At 34.4% G+C, this 23,070-nt stretch overlaps 1 protein-coding gene across 1 annotated transcript in view; it reads left to right on the forward strand.

Annotated features, from left to right (window-relative positions):
* The window catches only part of STXBP5 (syntaxin binding protein 5), a 241,811-nt gene that overhangs the window by 179,411 nt on the left and 39,330 nt on the right, over positions 1-23,070 (forward strand). The window contains exons 8-16 of the mRNA XM_085310828.1: positions 6,199-6,322; positions 7,747-7,825; positions 13,791-13,945; positions 14,962-15,034; positions 17,035-17,182; positions 17,591-17,658; positions 18,683-18,723; positions 20,799-21,019; positions 22,732-22,910. Of these exons, the coding sequence (XP_085166954.1) occupies positions 6,199-6,322; positions 7,747-7,825; positions 13,791-13,945; positions 14,962-15,034; positions 17,035-17,182; positions 17,591-17,658; positions 18,683-18,723; positions 20,799-21,019; positions 22,732-22,910 (1,088 nt within the window). The remainder of the gene's footprint in view (positions 1-6,198; positions 6,323-7,746; positions 7,826-13,790; positions 13,946-14,961; positions 15,035-17,034; positions 17,183-17,590; positions 17,659-18,682; positions 18,724-20,798; positions 21,020-22,731; positions 22,911-23,070) is intronic.

Genomic DNA, 23,070 nt, shown 5'->3' on the forward strand with positions numbered 1-23,070 from the left:
TTCGAGGAAGATCATCAGACAACTTAGCAAAATCTTCTGGCAATATAACAAATTTCTTTATGCAGGAGATGGCACATGTGCATTCTAGCACTGATGTAGTAAAGCCTTATCTCACGCGATCCCTGCGTTGTGAAGTGTGGAAGGGAGCAGAGACTGCTCACTGCCATTTCATTTCCTGCCAGCAGACCTCTTAAATTTGAATACTTCTCTGCATAAAATTTTTCTGGCTGTTGTTTTTTGYCAATTTCCTGATTTAGTGACTTTTCCCAAGGCTTCTTTCATACTCTGGCTGGAGGGGCTGTATTCCACTCACAGTTTAGGTCACAATTCACGTCACAATTCATCCACTTTCAGGTGCCTCTTCTACAGACAGTAATGCACTTGATGTTCTGCCTTTGTAGTAGGAGCAACAAGACTTTTGTTGTTGGTTCATCACTTGTTGTTCTTGATGAAGGGCTCTTCTGATTTTGGAGTTGACAACCAATAAGAAGAGAACAACTTAATCTGGTCTTGGCCTACTTGAAAGCTCCTAGTACAAGACTTCTCATCAGATGTGGGGAAGTACTGTCTGGTGAAAGGTCCACTGTCTTTCTTCCTGACTGTGCTGGCCAGTCAGACCCCTGAAATGTGTGGGGGTCATTTCCCTTGGTGAATCTGCTCATTAGCTCTGGGGAAACTTTCTTTGGCTCTAACATTATCAGAATATGGATAACTTTTCTTACTTGGTTTGCTGTGTAGCCCCACCAGTCTGGTAAAACCCATCACCCCTCAGTCTTTGCAAAGCTGATYGCTGACTCCATCCCTGTTAGCTGATTGCTTGGCTCCACCTGTGGCATAATGGGTGCTGCTGCTGCTGGGCTTTCCAAGATTGTCACTAACACAGCTGGGCACTGCAGCATGACTGTKCTTTTGCGTGCCAGCTACATGCTTCTGTCAGGAACTGGCTCCTTTCCAAGGGCACAGTCTCTTCCCTGTAGCAACATTTTAAAGTGCATACATTTCTCTCTTTTTTAAATGATGGTGGCTATTGAGGGGTGACTAGCCAGCAGGTGTTGTGAACTGGATGGCCAAGCATGTTAATACCATRAGATTATTATAGTTTCCTGGAAATCTTGCCATTGCATTAGTCTTCTCCACTATCATCGTTTTTTAGTTGGCGTTGGTCTTCAGAAYGTGTAACTGGTTGGGCTGTGCCTACAGCAATCTACCAGCAGCATTTGATGTGATTCTTCTTACCTCAGAAGGCCAAAAGTGTCCAGGAGTCCAAATGTCATCCTCTACTATGAAACAAGGAGGACTAAACTTCCATTTTAATGTATTTCTCATATGGAATACACTTTATTCTGTAAACATTTCCCATTCTGTATTTGCAGTCATGAAAGAAATAAAACAAATTTCTCAAATATAAATTGGTTTCTAAACAATAAAAAGTGCAACTTCTGAAAACTAAAACCTTTAARTTCATTTTTAAAGCAGCATTTTGCTCTGGTTTAAGCTAAAGCTTTGGTAGCATTAACTCAGCAAATGTATTATAGATTACTATTTTTAGGCTCAATCTTTTGGTACATGGCTGAATGTAAGAGATTACAGCATTAAAAACATATCAAAGTAGCCCATGGGATTTAAACAAAAAAACACCCTGATCTGTGACTTGCTGGAAACCCAAGCAAGTCTGTGCAATCATTGTGCCCTTGYACATTTCACTTCATGAGCTTCATGGGAAATACCACAGTTTAAGTCTCAGTAGCATCATTCTTTTTAGTTTTTCCTTGCGGCATATTTTTCCTCTTTTAGGCTTTTAACAGGATTGCTGGCATAGGWACTCCTGTGTTACTGTGCTTGCTTTGAATATTTTGGGAAACCCATGCAGAAAGAATTGGTGTTGTCATCCATTCAAGTTTACTAGAAAATACTGTCATCACCATGTGGGAAATAGAGTGCTATTGTAATAGGACAGGGAAATCTGAATAGGCTAGAGTATGCGGTGGTAGTTGTAAAGTAACTAAGCTACTATGATGAACCTGAGCAGTCATACACAATATACTCCAAGCTCAATTAACTGTGCAAAAGAGTAAAGAATCACAGTCAAATCCAAAGAACAGTAAGTAGAATTTTCCTTGATTTGGTGCATGAGTGCAGGACATCTTGTCAACTCAGATCTACAACAGTGGAAAAGCAAGGAAGCATATTTAAAACTTGGTATTAGCATAATTAGCATAATGTGTTATTTTCTTATACTGAGTCTTATAGAAACAGGGATAAAACTGCTCAACTGAATAGCTTTTCTGTTCAAATGAAAGTATCGATATTTCTGCATGTCTCTTCTCACAAGAAAATAACATACAATGACTGGCCTAAAACTATTCTGAAATGGTATGCATATTATCAGCTGAGGGATTAAAGAAGTGTGTAGGAATTGGCTAGAAAAGTATTTTTTGTATATAGTACTTTATGAACTGTTAAACCCCCCAAAGCAGGTGAACAATAAGATCAAAGATTGAGTTTTTGTGCATTAGTTTAGCTCTTAAGCCGTACATAGAGAATATCTTTTAGAATTAATTTCTCTCAAGAACCAAGAAGTCACAGTGATTTCTAGTGTTAGTGACGATCTATTGTAACAGTAGTAACAATTGAAAAATGCATGAATATCTTTAATAGCTAATGATCTKTTATTTTTAAGACATTTCTACAGGAGGCTTACATATAAATGCTTTTAACTTTGTCTGACTATTTTTGCAGTTTCTCATTTGTTCTTGCACCTKACAGTCCCCTAGTCTCACTCAGCTAACTGTTGCAGACATCACAAGRATACATTCTCCTCTGAAAATCAGGAATGTTGACCTTCTTTGCAGGAAGTATAACAGTCATACTTCCACAAGGGATAATTATTCTGAAATAGCTGGTGAATGTGAGGCTTCCTGTGTGCACAGCATGTCTCCACATAATACTCTAGGATGGTCAGTGTCTACGTTTTTGGTTAAGTTTTGACAGGATAGTCTAACCATGCTGGTTTTATTACTAGAAAAAATAAAAATTAGTTTTTTTTCTATAGAATGCATAAGTGCCTCAGAAAAAAAATTGGAAACCGTCTTCTTGTATAGCCCAGAGTGTCTACCTTAACTTAGAATCAAAGCGAAATAAGTGTTAGAATTACTTTTAATAAGAAACCTATGGCTGTAATGATTAACTTCATCCAAATCTTTACATTTACTTTTTCTTATGGAGTATTCCATATATAAGTTACTTGTATAAATTCCCAGTGTTCAGCATACACTATTAAACAGAAATGTTTGGCATGGAAATCATGTCAGGCCTGTGAACTGTGCAGACAGTTCTTGCTTCAAGATGCAAAAAACTTGTGCCCTAAATATAGCAACAATTTCCAATAGTAGCAGTGTATAATCTTGTGATAAGAGTTTATTGTCTGGGATACAAGTGACCAGTGATACGTTCCACAAAAAAAATTTGAGATACAGTTGAATGAATGCCGTGGCTGATCTAAGCGTACTGCTGTGTTTGGGTACAAAAGGATATCGCATGAAATTTTAAAATCAAGCCAGAGAATTTGGATAAAAACTTGAAAGAGTTATATTCTGAATCTGGAACTTTCATGCAAGTGTATTCAAAAATGTATTACTGTTGAGGTCTTTTTTTAGTGTCAGTTAACCTAGATATAGCTTTAGTGGCTTCTACCRTATTTTTCTATCTTAAATGTTATGCTTTCTTTCAAATTCTAGCACAAATACTAACTGTGGAAAAAACATCCAGAGTTTTCCTCTTGAGCATTGGGATGATCTCTGTTTATCAGTTTTGTTTTGGCGGTTGAAGCTGTTGATATCTACTAACTAGTACCACCTGTAGTTACTGTATTTTTAACTGTAACTGTATAGTTACTGTGGCTAATTAGTTGTTGTAAATATACTAGCCTGTTTTGTACCTAGAGATTGTTCTACAGCTAATTACAGGTCTCTGATGTTGTTTCTCAGGCTTATAGAAAAGTTCAATTAATTGTATAATATCAAAGAACAGTGCTCAATAGCAAAGTTTATCATACTTTGCCCAGATAATTTTTACTTTAATCATTTTAAAAATATATAAAGCATCCCTAGTATCTGTTCAATAGTATTTAACTGCATCAGCAAATGTAACCAGATGCTCAATAAAACTAGGCAATAAACAGCCATAAAGCCAAAGGCCTCATTACTCTTTTTTCAGTGTTCTTTCCATGCCATCAGGTTSCTTGCAGAAAGTAAGTGATAGCAATCATCCTTGTCCTTTGTGCTCCACTTATGAGATCTTTTATGTTCATAAGGATTAATGCCACTTCAACAATAATGGGTGGTTGTTTCTCTACTTTTTGACCTTGTTTTTAAAAGAAACAGAAAAACCTTGTTCAGTTGTGATAGATCTATGCTTCCTTCTGTACAGTTTGCTTTGTTAAAGGTTTTTAAGGCCTATTTCTACATAAACACATATCAAAAACTGTTCCATTTGCATTGTATGAGCTACTTACTGCTCTCAGAGTTAGACTCCATATGGGAGAATATTTAAAACAGCTTTCCTTGCATTGTTTTGCTAGTCATAGTATAGACTTCTTAATGAAGTGAACTTTCTGAAAGATTATTTTGTTCTACCATGGTAAATAAAAACAGTTCTTCAGGATTAGATTATGCAAAACTACTTTTATAATTTTTGCTTTTATTTGCTAGTAAAGACTTATCTTACAGACAGAGTGAGCAATGCTATTTCAGTTCATATCTCTAGGTAACTTTTTGGAGCTATGTATGTATAGATGTGATATTGCTRTACCAAATCTGTCCTCTAACAAAATCTATAGTGATTCTGGAGAGAAGATAAAAATTTGACTAGGACAAATGTTAAACTTACAGTTAATCTGAATTTAGGATATCCTGATGAATACCTTCTTTCCATTGGAAATTTTTTACTGAGGACTCTGCACTTGCATATGGTAGTCATTTTCCTTTGCTTGTCATTGAATGTCTGGGTTCTTCTAATGACGTTACTGGAAGCTGTCTTTTTTTTTTCTGTATAAATTTTGTGAAACATGAAGATCTGGCCTATACATAATGAGTTTAGGCAAAACTAGCTTAGACTTGTCCTCTGTGATTTACACTTCACCTGGTAATTTACTACTAGGTAGGATTCCTTACTGCTCACACACCCAGGTTTCCTTGCAGAGGAGATCCTTGAGTACCTGAGGAGTTAGGGTGAGCCTAAGCCCTGTCCAGGCTTGCRGATAGGATCTCTACTGAGAGTATTCAAGGGATGGGATTGTGTTGTCCATTAGCATTCATCTATTCAATTCCTGCTTTCAGTTTACCTAGAGTAATATCTTTACAGTAAATATTAAGCAAAACTAGCTTCTCATTTGAATCAAAGTTCAATACTAATAGTGGGTAATATTTTCTSCTGCACCTTTTGGGCAGTAGAGATTGAGTTCTCATTATTTATTGACACTTCAGTGCTATAACTAAAATTCCRTTGAACTTCATCTAATGATTTGATAATGTCTTCATGTATAATAGAAATGCTAGAAACAAAAATGGCGCCGAAGTCTTTTATACTTAGTAATCTCTTTTCTGCTTTATCTGAACTCTTCACTTCATTATGTACCTTTCTCTGACCTTAAGGCAGCAATTAAATTTCATTCAGCGTTCTTTAGCTATTTCCTGTGGCATGGCTAATCGCGATTTTATAAATCCAGAATTGTTTCTCTATCTATACAAGGATTTGGTAGTAGCTTCCTGCAGTTTTCTGTACCTCAGAGCAACTTTTGCAGAATTAGATTTTAATAATTCCACCAAGTGTCTCTGTTTTTATACAGATAGCATATTTCTCTCAATAATAAGAACTTTTGTGCCAAATAAGTGCTTGCAGTTATTTTCTCTGTGCTAACTATTGTTGAAAAGTACTTTACTACTGCATTCTGAGGAGGACTCTTTTTTCCCCTTAAGCATGTCAATACAGTCAAGACAGTATTTTTGACAGACAAAAAATATCTGAAAGAAGAACTTTAGCAATGAAAGTTAATCATGTGTTAATCATTAAGAGCAGTATGTACTTATGTATGTACGTAGTACTTTCTGTCATTTCATTTTGCTGTCTATGGCTTAGAGGAAGCAGTAAGGATGAGATGATACTGAATTTCTGCTGTTTCTTCTTTTCTTGCTTACGTAGGCTATCCACTCTGTGGCTTGGCATCATGAAGGAAAACAATTTATTTGTAGTCACTCAGATGGTACCTTGACCATATGGAATGTAAAATCTCCTACAAAACCATTCCAGACAATCACTCCACATGGTAAGATAAAAACAGGTACCCACCATGTTTGACAGCTCTTGAAACAGGGAAAAATGGTATTTTACGCATATTTTAATAAAAATATATTTTTTACAAAACTAAGTATTTAAAACCCACTTGTTCAGTTCAAAAAAAAAAATTTAGCTCTGTCACATCAACTTCTRATAGATTTCATTTTATAAAAACACAAGCCATTATGAAATGAGAGTACAGATCAATGCAGTGATGTCTAAACCTCTGAACTATATGATTATTCTTCAAATTATGACATTGTTCTTAATTTTAACTAATGCATATTTTGTAGGGCCTGCATTTTGCTTGACATTGCAGTCCCATTTGTTGTTTAAAATACATATAAGCAAGATCTGTTTCATGTATAAATGTGTAGAATAGCATATAAATTTTTGAAGAGGCTTGTAACAGAATAAGACTGGCATCTGGTAAGATGTTCCCGCTTTTCAGATAAATTTGCATTAATTTTGGTCTAGGAAATTAATATTATGTGTTGTTCTCATGTGAAGTATGTTGCTGTTCTCCCCTCCCCCCCCCCAAAAAAAAAAAAAAGAAATCAACTTTTTGTGGTGTGCGTGTGCTTAGATCGYGTGTCAGCAGTCCTCAGACACTTTAATAGCAGGGATCATCTGTGAGCTACAGTAACAACAAAAGAGATGCTGTCGTTAAACTTTCTAGTTTTTGTATCTGAGCCTTCAGCAAGTCTCTGATTACTGTGCTGGCTATGGACCCTGCTGTCCAGAGTGGAAAGAGGAAGCAGTGGATATCTTATTGTCTTGTACTGACTTTATTCAAACAGGCCAAAGCATAATAAAATAGTTACGTATATTTTGATCTTGGTCTGCAATTATATTTTTTGCAGAATTTTTTAATTGTATCAAATTTGATGAATGTACAGATGGAAATCATATGTATTGTGTCCATGGGAAATTGAATCTGTAAAAGCTTTAGTTATTAATAGTGCACAGTAAAGAAAGAATTTGCTTCCAAATTCAAGTCTTAGCGTATAAGGATGCTAGTCAGAATAAAACTCACTTTACTTGTAAGCTGAGCAATTTTAATTGCAGAATTGTAGACATGAGATAGATTTTAAATCTCCCAGTGATACTTACAATGACTTTTTAGAAGAGGATTTTATGTTTCGAAACACATATTCTACAACACTTAAAAAAAAAAAAAAAAAGAAAGAAAGAAAAAGAAAAAGAAACTGATCTAACTCAGTTATGAGCTGATAGTATCAACAAATCTTTGAAAATCTTCGATAATTATTGCAAGGTATAGTCTGTATTTGTTAGAGGTGTGAAATGTCTTCTTGTGTGAATGTTCTGTTTTGTAAATTCCATAGAGAATTTCATAATTTGTCTTCATGTTATAGAATTTTAAGTTTAATATAAGAAAATAATTTACTTCAGGAAAGCAGCTGAAGGATGGAAAGAAGCCAGAACCTTGCAAACCTATCCTTAAGGTGGAATATAAAACAACGAGAGCTGGGTAAGACTTGTTCTGAATATGAAATTAACATGCATACAATAGATACAGTACTGTGAGAATATCCTTTCTGTCTCCCAGTTGTTGGGGATAAGTACCCAGATGGTACTATGCTACAGTAAAGCAGCAGAAATAATCTTGGTAGGTCACAGATATAATTGAACAAGCTACAAAAACACATGTAAACAAATTACTAAATGCAAACCTTAACTTAGTTAAAGATACTGTTTGTTAATGCACCTATCTGTATGCTTTTTCCATGCTACTAAAAATAACTCGAGTATGTTTTTGCCCAGTTTTCTGAGAATATTAATTATTAAAGAAAAAAAAACCTGACAGCACAGAAGCTAAGTGTTTCAGAGACCTGAAAAACTGAACTTCAACAAATAATCGCCTTATGCAAGTATTCTAAATTCTGAACACATGTTGCAGCCCCAAAAATGTTACTGAACAAAGTTTTTCTGGTTGAACACAGTTACTTACGCAGTGAATTGCGCTTGATTATGCACACTGAGAATGTAACAAAGCTGTAACTGCAACAAGAGGCTCTGATGGAATTGTTGTATCTTGAGTAACATGTTTTGTTACCAGGTTTGCAGTTAGGCTTGCAAGATTTCATGTGCTATGTGGAATTTTTTATTTATGGTTCTAAAATACTTCAAAGTGGTTGGATAAAAGGTGCAATATGAGAATAAGCTATACACGGTGACTTGTTCAGCTGTTTGCAGATGCTGAATTTTTCTTGACTTTATTTTCTKTGACTTTTTTGGCTTAATATATTATTTTGCTTAATTCTCAGACGTTCAAATCTATAGAAGATTGCTACTTAATTGATTTAGTTTAGGCTTCTACTGTGTATTACTGTATATACAGCTAATGAAATTATCTGTATAGGTATTTTTATTGTTTACTAAAGTGAGATAAATAGAAATCTAAGACTGTGGTTAGTTTCCAGATATTTGAGTATCTGTGATCACTTGAAAAATCATATTTTACTTGCAGCAATCTACATCTGTCCGTATATTTCTTTTCAGTAGTGGTTATTCAGTATTTTTACCCAATTGTATGATATTTCAGGAGCAGAGAACTGAAATGTCAAAAGCTAACCTAAATATGGTAGAGAAAGGTAGCCTAAAAGATAGCCAGCAAGTTTCAGTTTACAATTTCTGCAGTCGAAAGCTCTCTGTTATGAACAGTCATTTTGAAGAAGATTTGTTTGAAGCTTGCCTTATGTAATTATAATACTGTAATGTGAAATTGAGTTTTCCTAGAGTTTAGAAAGGAGTTTGTTTTAGTACAGTATCTAAGAGTATATAATTTAGGGGGGATATTCTTTCCTAATGTGGGCTTCTTTTCAATTATACTCATCACTTTCTGATGTTCATGTAAACTGACAGTTTTGATATATTTCATTCTGATGTTTTTGCTTTAATTTTTTTCTTCATCTTCAGTGTACTTCTAAATTTATAACAGTTGTGATATTCTTCTCTAATAAGAAATATTGAATAACAAAATTTGCCCTCTGGTGTGGAAGCAGTGCACTGGAAATATCGACTCATTTATTGTTACATGTACTTCAGTTCGTGCTTCTATTTTCAGTTCTAATAGTGCTCTGTCTTATTACAGAAATTTTAAAGCAAAGCTGTGTTACCTTTCAGTGTAAGCATTAAGAATGTAAAATTTATGTCATTTTCTCTTTACTATTTGATTAACTGTGGAAATGACACAGTTCTGTGGTTTAATTAAMTTCAGTAGGGCAGCTGAGGTAATTTAAACTGTGTATGCTGGATCAGGCCTAAGTTTTCTAGCCAACTTGAAGAATATAAGAAAAAAAGCAAGTAGTTCTGCTTTTGTAGCAGTCTGCTCTGTGTGTCCTTCAAAACAAACAAACAAAAAAAAAACATACAGCACGTTTAAAACATACGCCATTTACTATAATACATATTTACACAGTGAATTGTGTGAATTTAAATACACATTTAAATTATTTCACTTAAATTTTTGTATTGTGAGAAAYAGTGTGTAACCATTACCTCTCCTTACTTTTTCCATGCTATGTATGGAGCTCTAACATCTTACCATCCTTTCTTCTTTGCTCCTCCCTTATCTAGAGTAGCCCAGGTTTGTGTTCTTGTATCTCCTCATGTGGAAATGGTTTCATAGTGTATAGTCTTCCTTGTAATCATCTTCTTTACTGCTTCTAATTCTAATAAAGATTGTTTTCTGAGAAAAGGTGACAGGAACCATATACAAGGAAAGCGCATAACTGACTGTAACCTGTAGTAGGAACTACAGGCACTTTTCTTTCCACTGTTGGAGCCTTTGTTAATCCCTTCTCACTTTTTTGTTTTATTCTCTTTACTACGAAGCTGGAGAGGAGAAAACAGGAGCACATAAACTATTCCCTAGCACTTACAGACTTCCTATTTATCTTTTGAATTTCTTTTTTAATCTGTTATAGATAGCTGTGAAGACTTCCCTGGAGCTGAAGTTGTGTTTACCTTACAACTGTAGTATGTCTACAGCTTTATTTTCTGAGAGAATGTTATATTTGTAGAAAGATTTCTATTACCATTCCTCCTGTATCAGGGCCAGAGAGTCAAAAAGGCAAGTTCTTGGTATATCCTTGCACAAACTGGCATAATTTTCCGATCTCAGAGCATAACACTGTTGGTCTCCAGCTATTTAAGGTCACCTAATGCAGCATTCCATTCTCTGTGGGGCAGTGTGTTCCAAAGGTAGGTTTCCATCTGAAGTCATGGACAGTTTTCATGTTTTGTTGTAGGCATACTTTTCTGTCTAAAGTGAATCCAGAGGAGGAGCACTTGAACTTCCTAACATTGATTTCCACCCTTAAATTCCGTCCCTCAGTATTTACTGTAGCAACACCTTATTAAAAAAAAAAAAAAAAAAAAAAAAAAAAAAGCCTAAGATGTTCCTCAACTTCTTCTAATGCCATAATGCGTAGGGGCATTCATTTTCAGAACAATAATTTTCATTAGTTGATGGTGGTATGGTAAAACTGCCCAGGCTTATTCTTCAATACTGGAGCTCTGTGCAATAGGAAGTACAGCTCAAATGTCTCCCTGTAATCATAATCAAAGAGCGTACTCTGTCAGTAACCCACGCAGCTGTCATGACTGATGGTACAGCAAGTCTTGGCAAGATTAATATATATAATTGGGACCCAGAGGTTACAAGAATAATAATGAGGTCTCTAGATATATCAAGGTTACTGATTTATTTCATTCAAATATTACAATTCTTTTGTGTGAGCTTTATCTCCACTAGTCTGAGACTTCCAGTCCTACACTAACTCTTCAAATCTTTGCTGCCTGTATTACTAGAGATTAACTTCTTATGACAATTTGCAGAAATACATACATGATAGATTTGAATGCAGATCTTTCACCCATGGTTTGAAAAAACAAGCCAGCTGCTATAAATGGCGTGCTCTCTCAAATCTGAATTGCCAGAGACTGACTCAAGTTTACCCCTTTTCTTCTAAAATTGAGCAGAAGTATCCTCCAGGATTTTAAGCCTCTGATCTCTGTTGTGTAAGAAAACTTAATACTAAACTTTCACTGCAAGATTTAATCTTGTGTTTTCTGAATAGTTATCTTTTCAGATAAACATTTTCCTCCTTTTTAGTGTTTTTTTGCAGTGTTCCACAGTGATTTTACAGATTTAATTGATGTGCAAATTAATACAAAGAGATTGCTTCCATACCTACTGAAGTGGAACCAATTCAAAAAGGAATCTCTTGTATATTAGCAGCTACTACAAATGCTATRTAGAAGTTCTCTAAGGAATTGTTGAGCACTATTTCCTGGTAAATGTTTTTCATGGTTTCCAGTAGACAAAGTTGAGTCAAAGTCATGTATTATGCAAGGTATACAATTTTTTATATTTTTTCAATCATGCATTTCTACTAAAAATGATATGCAGTAACCTTTTAATGCATATCACAATTACAAGACAGCTTTTTCATTTAAGAATTTAATTAGAAAACACACAGCTTGTGTTGTACTAAATCCATGGTTTCAYGCAAATGTGAAAAAGTTCATGTACAAACCTGTGTAACTCTTTCTGGCTGACTACAGTCAACCTTAATCTTTGACTCATCTGTGCAAAATCTTTGTGATAGATCCCTGTAATCTATTCTTAGTTCCTCCATCCTTTGCTTCATAAGGATGCAGACTCTGGCAAGCCTGCCAAAAGCCATCTTATTACCCTGAGAAATTAAAATAGCAGAAATAGCAGAAACCAGTATACAGTTTCACCGTGATATATAATGCTTTGAAACTGAAATTTTTGATTTTGTTGTTGTCAGTTGATCGTGGTGAATCTGTGAATTTAATAATGCAAAATTGTCAGTACTTTCTTAACTGTGTGAAGGCAAAAATGAGATACTGCATTTGAAATACTTGTTTGATACTCTGAAATAATTGTGTTAAATCTTGGATTAGAAAGGTTTCTGAAGGATGAGGCAATCTATGAAATAACCTGTAGGCACTGAGAGGTAGCCCAGTCTGCTTTACCTTCAATACTGCAAGCAAAGAGCATGTTTTCAGCTAGGATTTTAATTCATAAGGGCTAGCATGTGCATAAACAAAGCCTGTCATGAACAGTTCTTCTCAAGAAGAATGATGTACCTAATTTGTCATGTTTCTGTTTCAAACACTAACCTACTGAAAAATGTTTAGATGTTATGGCAAAGATGGCATTATGGAAACACATACAAATACATAAAACATCCTTCAGACTTATATTTGCTATGTATCAGGATGTTTGTTTTTTTTTTCTTAAAATTTTCTCCAACTACCATCATATTAGCTACTTTCATTTAAGGCAGATGCAAACAAAGGATAGGATTCRTATCATCTTAGTGGGCATAAAAGTTGGTTAGAGGAGTTGTACCCTCTGTTCTTCTCCAGAAATACAGCCTGGAATTTAAGGCAATAGTTGTCAATAGTAGGTGAAATCTCTGGCTCAAGTGTATATTCATGAACAGTCAGTCAACTCTTTAAAAGGTATTGTGCCCTAATTTAAACAATCGCAATATTAACATAAATAGTGACTTCTGATACTCARTAAGAATAAAATACCTATTAAAATTGATATATTCATTTTTATCTTATTTTTCATAAATAAGATTTTAAACTGTATATTGTGTGCATAGTAGATGAAATATCAATTTATTTTGTAGTATGTTTCTGTAGAGACTTAAGCATTTCTTTGAGAGGAAGCTTATAATCTCCTTTCTCAAAATTAGAGGAAATGTTTTTGCTTTGCTYAAGTCAATCATTTAATTATCAGTAGAAATTTGGTCTCTGAGATAGAAGTAGGACCTTGAATTTTGTGTACAATGATAGAGGAATATAGATAAAATGTCTAGAATAAATGTGTAGTAGGAGAAGTATGGACATTTATTTATGCCCATACTTCTTAAAGTTACGTCTTTGAAGTGTATCAAGCAGCTGGTTGTTTCCACAAGAAATCATGTTATTGTGACTGCAGTATTTGCAGAATTACTTGTATTTCAAACTTCAGGATAATTGTGTGCAAAAAATAAAATTCATGACACTCTTTCTAATCCTACTGGAATATTTTATATTGGGAAGCAAGTGTCTGTAATTCTGAATCTACAGTTCAGTAGGAAAAAAAARGGGGTTTCAATACTTAACAACAAAAAAATCTTGTCAAAGAGTTAATAAGATTAATTAAATAAGCCCAATGGAACAAAAAATCTGGAGGATGAGTCTGAAAATGTATGGCTCAAGGTCTAATCTTCTAACTCTCTTTAAGTTTTGAAATATATACCCGAACTACCCATTGCATGGAGAGTTGTTTTGCATTATGCTTAATATTTCTCATTGAACTTTATTATAGGGTTATGAAAACCAACCCGTTTCCTCTTTTTATGCATTTTCTTGGTTTGATCCTGAATTTCTCTGCTTTGTTCCAGGGAGCCTTTCATCATTCTCTCGGGAGGTTTGTCATATGACACTGTAGGAAGAAGGCCCTGTTTAACAGTTATGCATGGGAAAAGTACTGCTGTGCTAGAAATGGATTATTCTATTGTTGATTTTCTAACCCTCTGTGAAACACCATATCCTAATGGTAGGCTCTGGAAAGATTTTTTTCAGTACTTCTACCTCTTCTCTCTGAACTTTAATCCCATCCTTTTGGGGTTTTTGTTTGTTTGTTTGTTTGTTTGTTTKTTTAATCTCTGTGGCTCAAACTGCAGCAGCTTCCCAAAGGATCATAATAAAATAGTTTATTAAGAAACTTACTTTGCTTCTAGAAGAATGATGATTCCAAGTTGCATGGGTTTTCCTTTCTTTAACCCCCAAATCCTGTGCAGACAGAAAGTAACATTACAATTCTAAGCTATACTAATTGCAGATATGTTCATCAATATTTATTAGAGCCCGTAAGACCTTTCCAGTCAATACTAAACCATGATTAGCATTTGTGTATTGCTTTTAATTTCTAGTGACTGTATTAATCATTCTGATGTTCAYATGAATTTCTTCACTAACTTGTAATCTCCTTTCTGCAGAGGGGGAATTTTTATCATAGATTAAGTACTTGTCTCAGATTAGTAGTAGTATATTTCTGATGACTCGAATGTTGTTAGCTGCTTAGCTCAGAACTTGAAGTCTGTATGGTGGAGGACAAACAAAACTTTGGAAACTGCCTTTCATTTTTCTTATTTTAGTGTTAGGTAAGCTGACTTTCAATCTTTTTTGTAAACAATTAGTTTCATTACTGTTGCTAAATTCCACAGTGAATTTGAGGAAAAGCAGTTGGGGGTGGGAAGATTTATTGCTCAGTAACTGACTTTTTGTCAAAAATCCTGTATGCAAGTCTCTCTGCATGTTTCTTTTCCTCTTATTTTATCTGCTTAAGTATTTTTAGCTGAATTGGAAAGGAGTTGAGAATGTTGAGCTAAAGGGAGAGTGTGGCTTTTGCAAACTTGGAGTATTCAGGGGAGTAAGTGTATGAAATACTTTCAGAGACTATATAGTCATTTAAATAGTTTTTCTGTCCTTGAACGACTGCAGTGACTGATCATATACTTGAGACTGTGTGTCAAGAACTTGTTTACATAACTTTTTTTTTCCTGTTTTTAGACTTTCAGGAACCATATGCTGTAGTTGTYCTTCTAGAAAAGGACTTAGTACTGATTGACCTTGCACAAAATGGGTAAGAATCTTGGGTTTTCTTTTTAATGGCTGGCTGCAGTGATGAGCTCATCTTGCTGCTCTTCAGTTTTTTACTGTTACTATACTACTTTCTTGCTCAGAGTATAAAATTTTGAATAGTGGATAGAAAGTTTCCTGAGTAAATCTGTGTACCTTTATAGGTCGACTTTTCCTGTGTTAATAGGTAGTAGCTAAACAGAACATTGAGCACATTTTCTGTGCTTGATTGACTGTCAGAAATAACTAATATATCCCTAGTGCTTTTTAGTTATAACAGTTTATTTTGAAGTTGACTCCTTAGTGCTACCATTGTAATTTTTCTTAAGGTTAACTTTCCTGTGTTTACAGAAACAAAAATGAAAATGAGAAGCCTGTCAGAAGCATGTATCTCGCTTGGCAATGCAGGACTGTTTCCCACAAAAGTGGTTGATCCCCTGAATATTTTAATTCTAGCTAACAGAGATAAAACACATTACAATGGTGAAGTGTATCACAATTTAAGCCAAACAAATTGTGGCTAGCTAGCATTCAGTTCTAGATTCTCTTAATGTATCAGAGGACCTTCTTAATGATCTTAATGAAATTTAACTGTTAATTCGAAATCCGAGCTGTGAACAGAAGCTTCACCTCTCTCAACACTAAATATTCTAGGCACGAGTAGGTGTGAGTGTATGTGTGATAAAAATCACAGATATGCTTACAAACAACAAACTGTCAAACAACAGCAAACAGGAAAGGTAGATGGAACTGGCTTGGTACAAGTTTTGGAGAGAGTGAAAGTTTTGCATACAATGAGGAAAAAACCCCGAAGTGTATTGGAGGGTTAAGTTGTCTTTATGGAGGAGATAACAAATATTAGAAGTACAGAATAGAAGTTGAATTAAATGATACGGATTCCATTTTAGTGTATCATAGTTTTATCTGTTTGTTCTAGTTTGTATCTATTTACTCTTGTCCTACTAATACAGTCTCCAGTGCCTGAAATTTATAGTTGAGGCTTATTCATGTAACAAAAATCTTCAGCAGTTATGTTTTTGGAAGATCTATAATGGTCTTTGGTTGCAATTCACTTGTAAATTAACAACTGTGTTTGGCACGTGGAAAAGGAACAAATTGAATATATTAATGCTTCAGGTGTCTGTTATCTTTCCCTCTTGCCCAACTTATTTCCCGTGCTTGCTTTTGCATTTATCATAGTTTGTTAAAATAAAGACTCTTTTTCATTCAATTTTTAGAAGATAATTTTAGTTTTATATAAAATATCATTGGTGTGCAGAATGTTTTCAGCTGCTGTTGCAAAWTTTTCCTTTAGATAGGTTAACTGAGAAGCCATCTCTGTCCTCCTCCCACATACACACCCCCAAGAAAAAAGAAAAAGTATGCATTTTTCTGGAAATTAATATTCTCTGAACACAGATATGTACAACTATATATACCTCTTGATTACTATAGACTTCTCATTCACACTGTCACTTTTCTGATGGAGATGGTGAGCAATGTGTGCTTCTGTTAGTTTCTAATTGATAACAGAATTGCTATCTCTAACTGTCAGAAAGTCATCTTGGAGTTGCAAATAGGTTGTGAAGCACAGTCTTCTTATCTTTCTCCCTGGAATAATAGACCTAAAAGTTAGAAATAAATTCRTAGCTACAGAACATTACAATTAGGACTGGATAACTTCAGTTCTTCTACACATCCTTAAAATAGTAAGCTTTAAAAAGTTAAATTAAAAAAATGAGAAATACCAATGTTCCAAGCACATTCTAGAAACAATACAAACTTCAGGTTCCAGGTACGAATCTACGGTATCTTGGTAGTGTACTTGATAAGAAGTGAAGTTATATAGTATGTTCATTCATAACCTAATTTTATATGTGTTTATTTTTCTTTGTACGAAATGAATGTAAACTTACAGGTTTCAGTATTTTACTTGTGTCCTGCATTTAAAAAGAAAATCCTGCTTTTTCTAGATTAAMAGTCTTCCCCTTTCATCTGTTAAAGGTACCCTATATTTGAGAATCCCTATCCTTTGACTATACATGAGTCTCCGGTTACCTGTTGTGAATATTTTGCGGATTGTCCTGTGGACCTCATACCTGCACTCTATTCAGTTGGGGCTCGACAGAAACGTCAAGGTTACAGTAAAAAGGTATAACATCTAGTACATACATATGTATTTGAAAATATTAAAAATGAACTACTATAAAAAAATTTAAGCATGACCATACTAAAATCAAAGCTACACCTGACGTGTTATGCTGTCTGTGGCAGTGACTAATAGAAGATGCCTAGAGAGGACAGAGCATAAGGCAGGTGTATAGTCATGCTTCCCTGATGCACTTCCATCAGTTGCCAGATTACTGCAAATTAGGGGTTGTCTTGGGGTAGGGGTGTTGTTCATATCCCATGTTGATTTTTTTYTTCAGTGGATTTACCTAATTACATCTTGAACTCATGTGAAATACTGGCATCTGAAATGTCTTGTGACAGTAATTTCAATGGTTTGACTGTGCACAATATGATATTTTATTTCTTGGTCTATTTATTAATATTCTAGGAATGGCCTATCAGTGGAGGCAACTGGGGGTTGATTACTCAGAGCTATCCAGAGATAATTATTACAGGGTAAGTGACACAATAGTGTAGTAACTTCATCAGTCGATTAAGAAGAAGTGAGAGCATTTTTTTCCTTTTATACAAAATAACATTCTAGAAGGGTGGTTTGAATGGTTTGARAAATTATATTGGCTAAAATTTACATGGTATTTTTGAGGAGTTAAAAAGAAAGTAAAGCAAAATGTAGAAGAGAAAGTAGGAGAGCAGCATAACAGCAGGGGTCTTACATGGATTATTATTCCAAAGCAGTATTGTGAATGTATCTGCTTGCTGTCAATACATTCCGGAAACTTTTCCTTCATTCTTTAACTTTTGAGGAATATCTGAGTTGTGTTTTAAGCATACAAATTTCATTAAATAGTTATTGAATTCAGTCCTAAAAGGGAAACCAAGCTTTTTATTTTAAAAAAGGGCAACCAAATGCTTAAATTGGTTCATTTTGCTCTTTCTGAGCTATGTCCTTCTAACTCTGCTGTAAAGAGTAAAATTAAAATGAAATAGATAAAGTCCATGCAGTGCATAACTGGTAGAGGGAGAGCACTACTGAAGAACAACCCATTAGCCCTAATGAGGATTGGTGGTTAGTTTATAGTAGGCATTGCAGAGACTTTGAGAGGTAGTCTTGAAAAATGTAGTCTTCTATCAGTTTCAAAGGTGAAAAAACCCAACCAAATTAGTTAAGCTTCAGTGTGAGCAGATCACCTAATATATCTCCTTTAAATGCGTCAGTCCAATTAAGGACAKCCTTTAAGAAACAGCATGTAATAAGATCTAATAAACTGTTTATCAGAAATGCAAATAACTCAAATCAATTTTTAAAATGGTAAATTAGTACAATGGAATTTCAGTGAGATACTTTTTTTAAAAAAAAACTTCTGTCAAAAATGAAATAAGGCATGTTTTATAAAGTATTAGCATCCAATAAATAGTTACAATGCAGTGGTAGGTATATATTTTAATGAGTTAGTGACAAAGAGGTCTAACTCTCCAACTAACTATTTTACCATCTTATTAATTCTTTAATATTTCATAGGCATGCTGATGGGTCAATCAAGTTTTGGGATGCCTCTGCAAGTAAGTGTTTTCAGTAGAGAATTTATTTATTCAATAGCAGTTTTCTAAACTTACTGATTTCTCTAACGGAATGTAATCTACTAACTAGTCTCATATTTCCTGCTTCGGATTTAAAATTAATATTGTTTGTTAAATGTTTGGCTGATTTTTACGTCAATGAAAACGCAATAGTTATTCAAGGTTCAGCAAGAAGGGAGGTATTTTAGAGTTTTCAGAAGCACCTTATTCAGCATACAGATGTATGACAGGCAAATATATTTATTTTTAGCACAACTGAATTTCGGTGAGTTATTTCCAGATTATTACTGTCTAAAACAAAAGTGAGGCATTTGTTCATAAAATACCAGCTCCCAATGCATTATGTTATCTAAAAATGAGAATCAGAACCAATAATAATTTAAGCCAGTACATAGGCGTTTATAAAGGAAGGCAGGAGAACAGTAAAATAAAGAGGTGTTTGGGTTTTTTTTTTTTGTTTTTTTCTTGTGTTTTTTTTTTTTTTTTTTTTTTTTTTTTTTTTTTGGTGGACCACTGAATAAGGTTGAAGAGTCTGATACTGTTTTACATTTCTCTCTAGTTAAAGGTTCAGTTGTCTCTGATGGTCTGCACATCCAACACTTGAGAAGTGTAGTAAGATTTCAAACTAGAAAGTACACATCAGTTAGATAAGTTACAGGTTTTAAATCATCTAGGTCTGACTGAACTTACCCTTAGTGCTTAAAACCTGACTGAAGCAATCTTGGAATCATTAGCAATTTTCTTTAAAAACTTCTGGAAGATTGATGAGCTTCCAAAAAGTTGTGGGATATGTGAGGGTGGGAGGGAACAGATGCAATGTATATGTTTAAAAACAGGGAGGGGGAGTATTTGGAGTGTTAAGAGATCTTAATTTCACTTTGAGATGAGGGTGGAATCTGGAATAAACAAACTGACTGTGTGTACTTAAAAATAATACTCAGCATAGATTTGTCAAGAATAAAATCTATTAAAACTATTTAATCTCCTTCTAAAACCAATTAATAGACCTGACAGGGAAGAAACTGTCGATATCCTGCATCTTGACTTTAATCCTTTTAAATTTCTCTACTCARTGCAGTCTTATAGATAAGCTAGGGAAATACGGTTCGAATGAAACCACTGAAGTACAAAGGTGGAGGAAGGATATATTAAGCCAATTTTCACAATGATAGCATTTTTATTTGTTTTGGTGTTTTGGGTGATTGCCTAGGCAATGTGCCTGTGAAGTTTGAAAGCAACACCGTGACAGTTACAAGAACACTGGAAGAAAGAATTGGAGTTAAAATTTAGAATGATGTTACCAACTGTTGAATAGTATCCCAGACCTTTGAGGGATAGGACCAAGGATTTACACGCAGAATCAGATGGAAAAAAAAACTTGGAATTCTAATGGAATAGATATGTCTTATCTGTGTCAGTATTGCCAAAAAATATATATATATTGGGATAGATAAATGGGAATATCATCTGTTAAAGCCAACACAAAGTAACTCTTCCACAGTCTTCAACTTTGTCCACTGTAAGTAGGCCTAAGTTGTGGTGTGGCTAGATGTTATCATTAGAAAGAGATCCCTAAATATAGTTAAGCTTGAGAAATTGTGAGGACTTAGTTTATAATTTAAGCTTAGCATATATCTCAGGAAATGTTTTTGATATTTACTGATCCTGCCTTGGGCAGGCAGTGCACTGTATGGCATTCCCAAGCCCTTTCTGACATTGCTCACTAAGCACACCTAGTCAGGTCAACTGGTCTGGAGCTAAGCGATTTTTCCTCTTTCTTGCCCTTATCAARAGAGTTCTTGCCCTTATCAAAAGAGAAATAAATGCACTTAGTTTAATGCTGTGAGGAATTTCTTTTTTTTGATGAAGGTGATGAACATAGTTGTTTCGTTGAACCGCCGGTGTCAGTGCAGACTCGCAGTGCTTCTTCTTCGCCCTTTTTTGAACATAGTGACTTTTCCTGTGTAGAGGAGAAGTTTCTAGACCAGAAAAATTAACAAGAGAAAARTACTTGCTTACATCAAAATTAATTTTTCTTTCTTTTGTTTTGTTCCTAGTAACACTACAAGTACTTTATAAGCTAAAAACAGCCAAAGTATTTGAAAAATCACGGAATAAGGATGACAGGCCAAACACAGATATAGTAGATGAAGATCCCTATGCTATTCAGATCATCTCGTGGTGTCCAGAAAGTCGAATGCTGTGCATAGCTGGAGTTTCTGCACATGTCATTATTTACAGGTTCAGCAAGCAGGAAGTGACAACAGAAGTCATTCCGGTAATTAATAAAACCATTTTTAACTTTATAGGATTTAGCTGTAATGAAAAAATTGTAGCAATTTTTGTTCTCATTGTATTCATGAAATTGACCAAAACCCCTTAAACCAGATTGGGTTTTTGTATGAAAAATAATAAATAATGAAATTCAGTAAAAGTGAAAATTACACACCAAGACTGTGTGTTCCATTGGCTTTGTCAGGTTCTGCTACCAATAATAGATCTTTGTTACAGTTATCAAAGCAAATAATGGACCAAAACTTGGCTCTGTCAAACATAAAATGTATTACTATAAACAGACCTGGCAGTTATCCTCGAAGCTCAAACAAAAATGAATGAGATGAGGAGACTGGGAATTAAAGATTTATGAAGATGATAGGGTTTCAACTGATCCTCAAAGGGAGACAGGAAAATTCAGTCTGTCCATCCATCAGAAATTCTGATTCCCTTCTTTAAAAAATTGARTACATTGAAAACTTTCAAAAATTGAATTTACAGCACTTCCCCATTTGGCCTGTTTGCTGATTTTAGCTGATTCCATTTTTTTTATTTGATTCCTAATTATTATCTATCTTCTTGACAAGAATTCTGCAGTATGAAGAACTACATCAATAGCAACAGGCATGCCCTAAGATCTCTTAAGGATTTTGCTTTCACTATTTGATTCTGTTTAGAAGACAGTAAGATACAAAGATGGGTTTCATTGTAAAAGTTTGAGAAATCCTATGTTAAATCAGCTATGCATACATTTGCACACATGCAATATCATCTGGATATATTAGCTGCAGGCTAACACAAAGCTATTTAGTTTAAAATACTTTTTGAGCACATTATTAATCATAATATAGTTCTTACTTTTTTCTTATTCTTCCTTTTCAGAAATACCTTAAGGAGGCTTCCCCCCCCCCCCAGTGTTTACTTACTTATATCAGAAAGCATATAATGGAAACATCTGAGGAGTGCTTTTACTAAACTATTTTTTAAAATTAGCAGCTTGCCACTTTCTCCAATACTAGGAAAGTTTTAAAAATTACCATATTTTTTTTGTGTTTCWGTCCTTGAGTTAAGTTTTGCTTTACAGATAAGAGAATAGAACAATGGGAAAACTGCCTTTAAACTACACTACAATTAATATTGTAATAGAGAAACAGAAAGAAATTTGAAATGATGCTGATCTTTGTTCTTCAAAATGTTATTATTTAGCTTAATGAAAAATTTGGAATTAAGTCCAGTGTGTATTCAGCGGTAYTGAATGAATAGATACACCAACTTGTTTGTATTTCTCATCTCTTAGCTTTGGCATTCCTGAACTACATAAAACAAGCCTTCTTCACAACAGTTTATTGTGTGCTTAGAATGATAATTATATGGGTCTTGTATCCAGCATTTCATTTCTGTTCAGTATGAAGCAACAGACTCTTGAGTACTGGGAAATAGTCTAGCTTAGGTTAGGTTAGCAATTTTCAAATATTGAATCTGTCCAGTGATTAGCTTTACTCTCACTCCGTGTTTCAGAAGACTACATGTATTTCTTTAGGTTGTGTTATTAAGCTATGATTATGTGTGTGGGGGGGGGGAGTTAAGTCCTAGAAATCAATCTTAACACTAGTATCTTCACTTGCACTTAATTCATATATACTTTTTTGAAAGGCATAATTTAAGTGGATTTTTTGTGAGGTTTTTGTTTKTTTGTTTTTTAACTTTCCTTTACAGATGCTGGAAGTACGTCTATTATATGAAATAAATGATATTGAAACTCCAGATGGTGAGCAGGTACCACCTTTACCAACTCCAGGCACAGGTTCCAATCCTCAGTCCATTGTACCCCAGTCTCATCCATCTACTAGTAGCAGTTCCTCTGATGGACTACGTGATAATGTCCCCTGTTTAAAGTGAGTGTATTCTGTTACAATTAGTTGAGCATGAAACTTTACAAGAATATTTATGGGATGAGAATGTATGCAATTTTATTTTATTACAGAAAATTCATTATTAGGTAAAATCCTGTATTTCTTAGAGCAATATTTTCCAAATATCTGAAAGCTGAGTTCT

This window comes from Rhea americana, unplaced genomic scaffold, assembly GCF_003343005.1.
Source record: "Rhea americana isolate MKP2758 unplaced genomic scaffold, rheAme1 scaffold_108, whole genome shotgun sequence".
NCBI lineage: Eukaryota > Metazoa > Chordata > Aves > Rheiformes > Rheidae > Rhea > Rhea americana.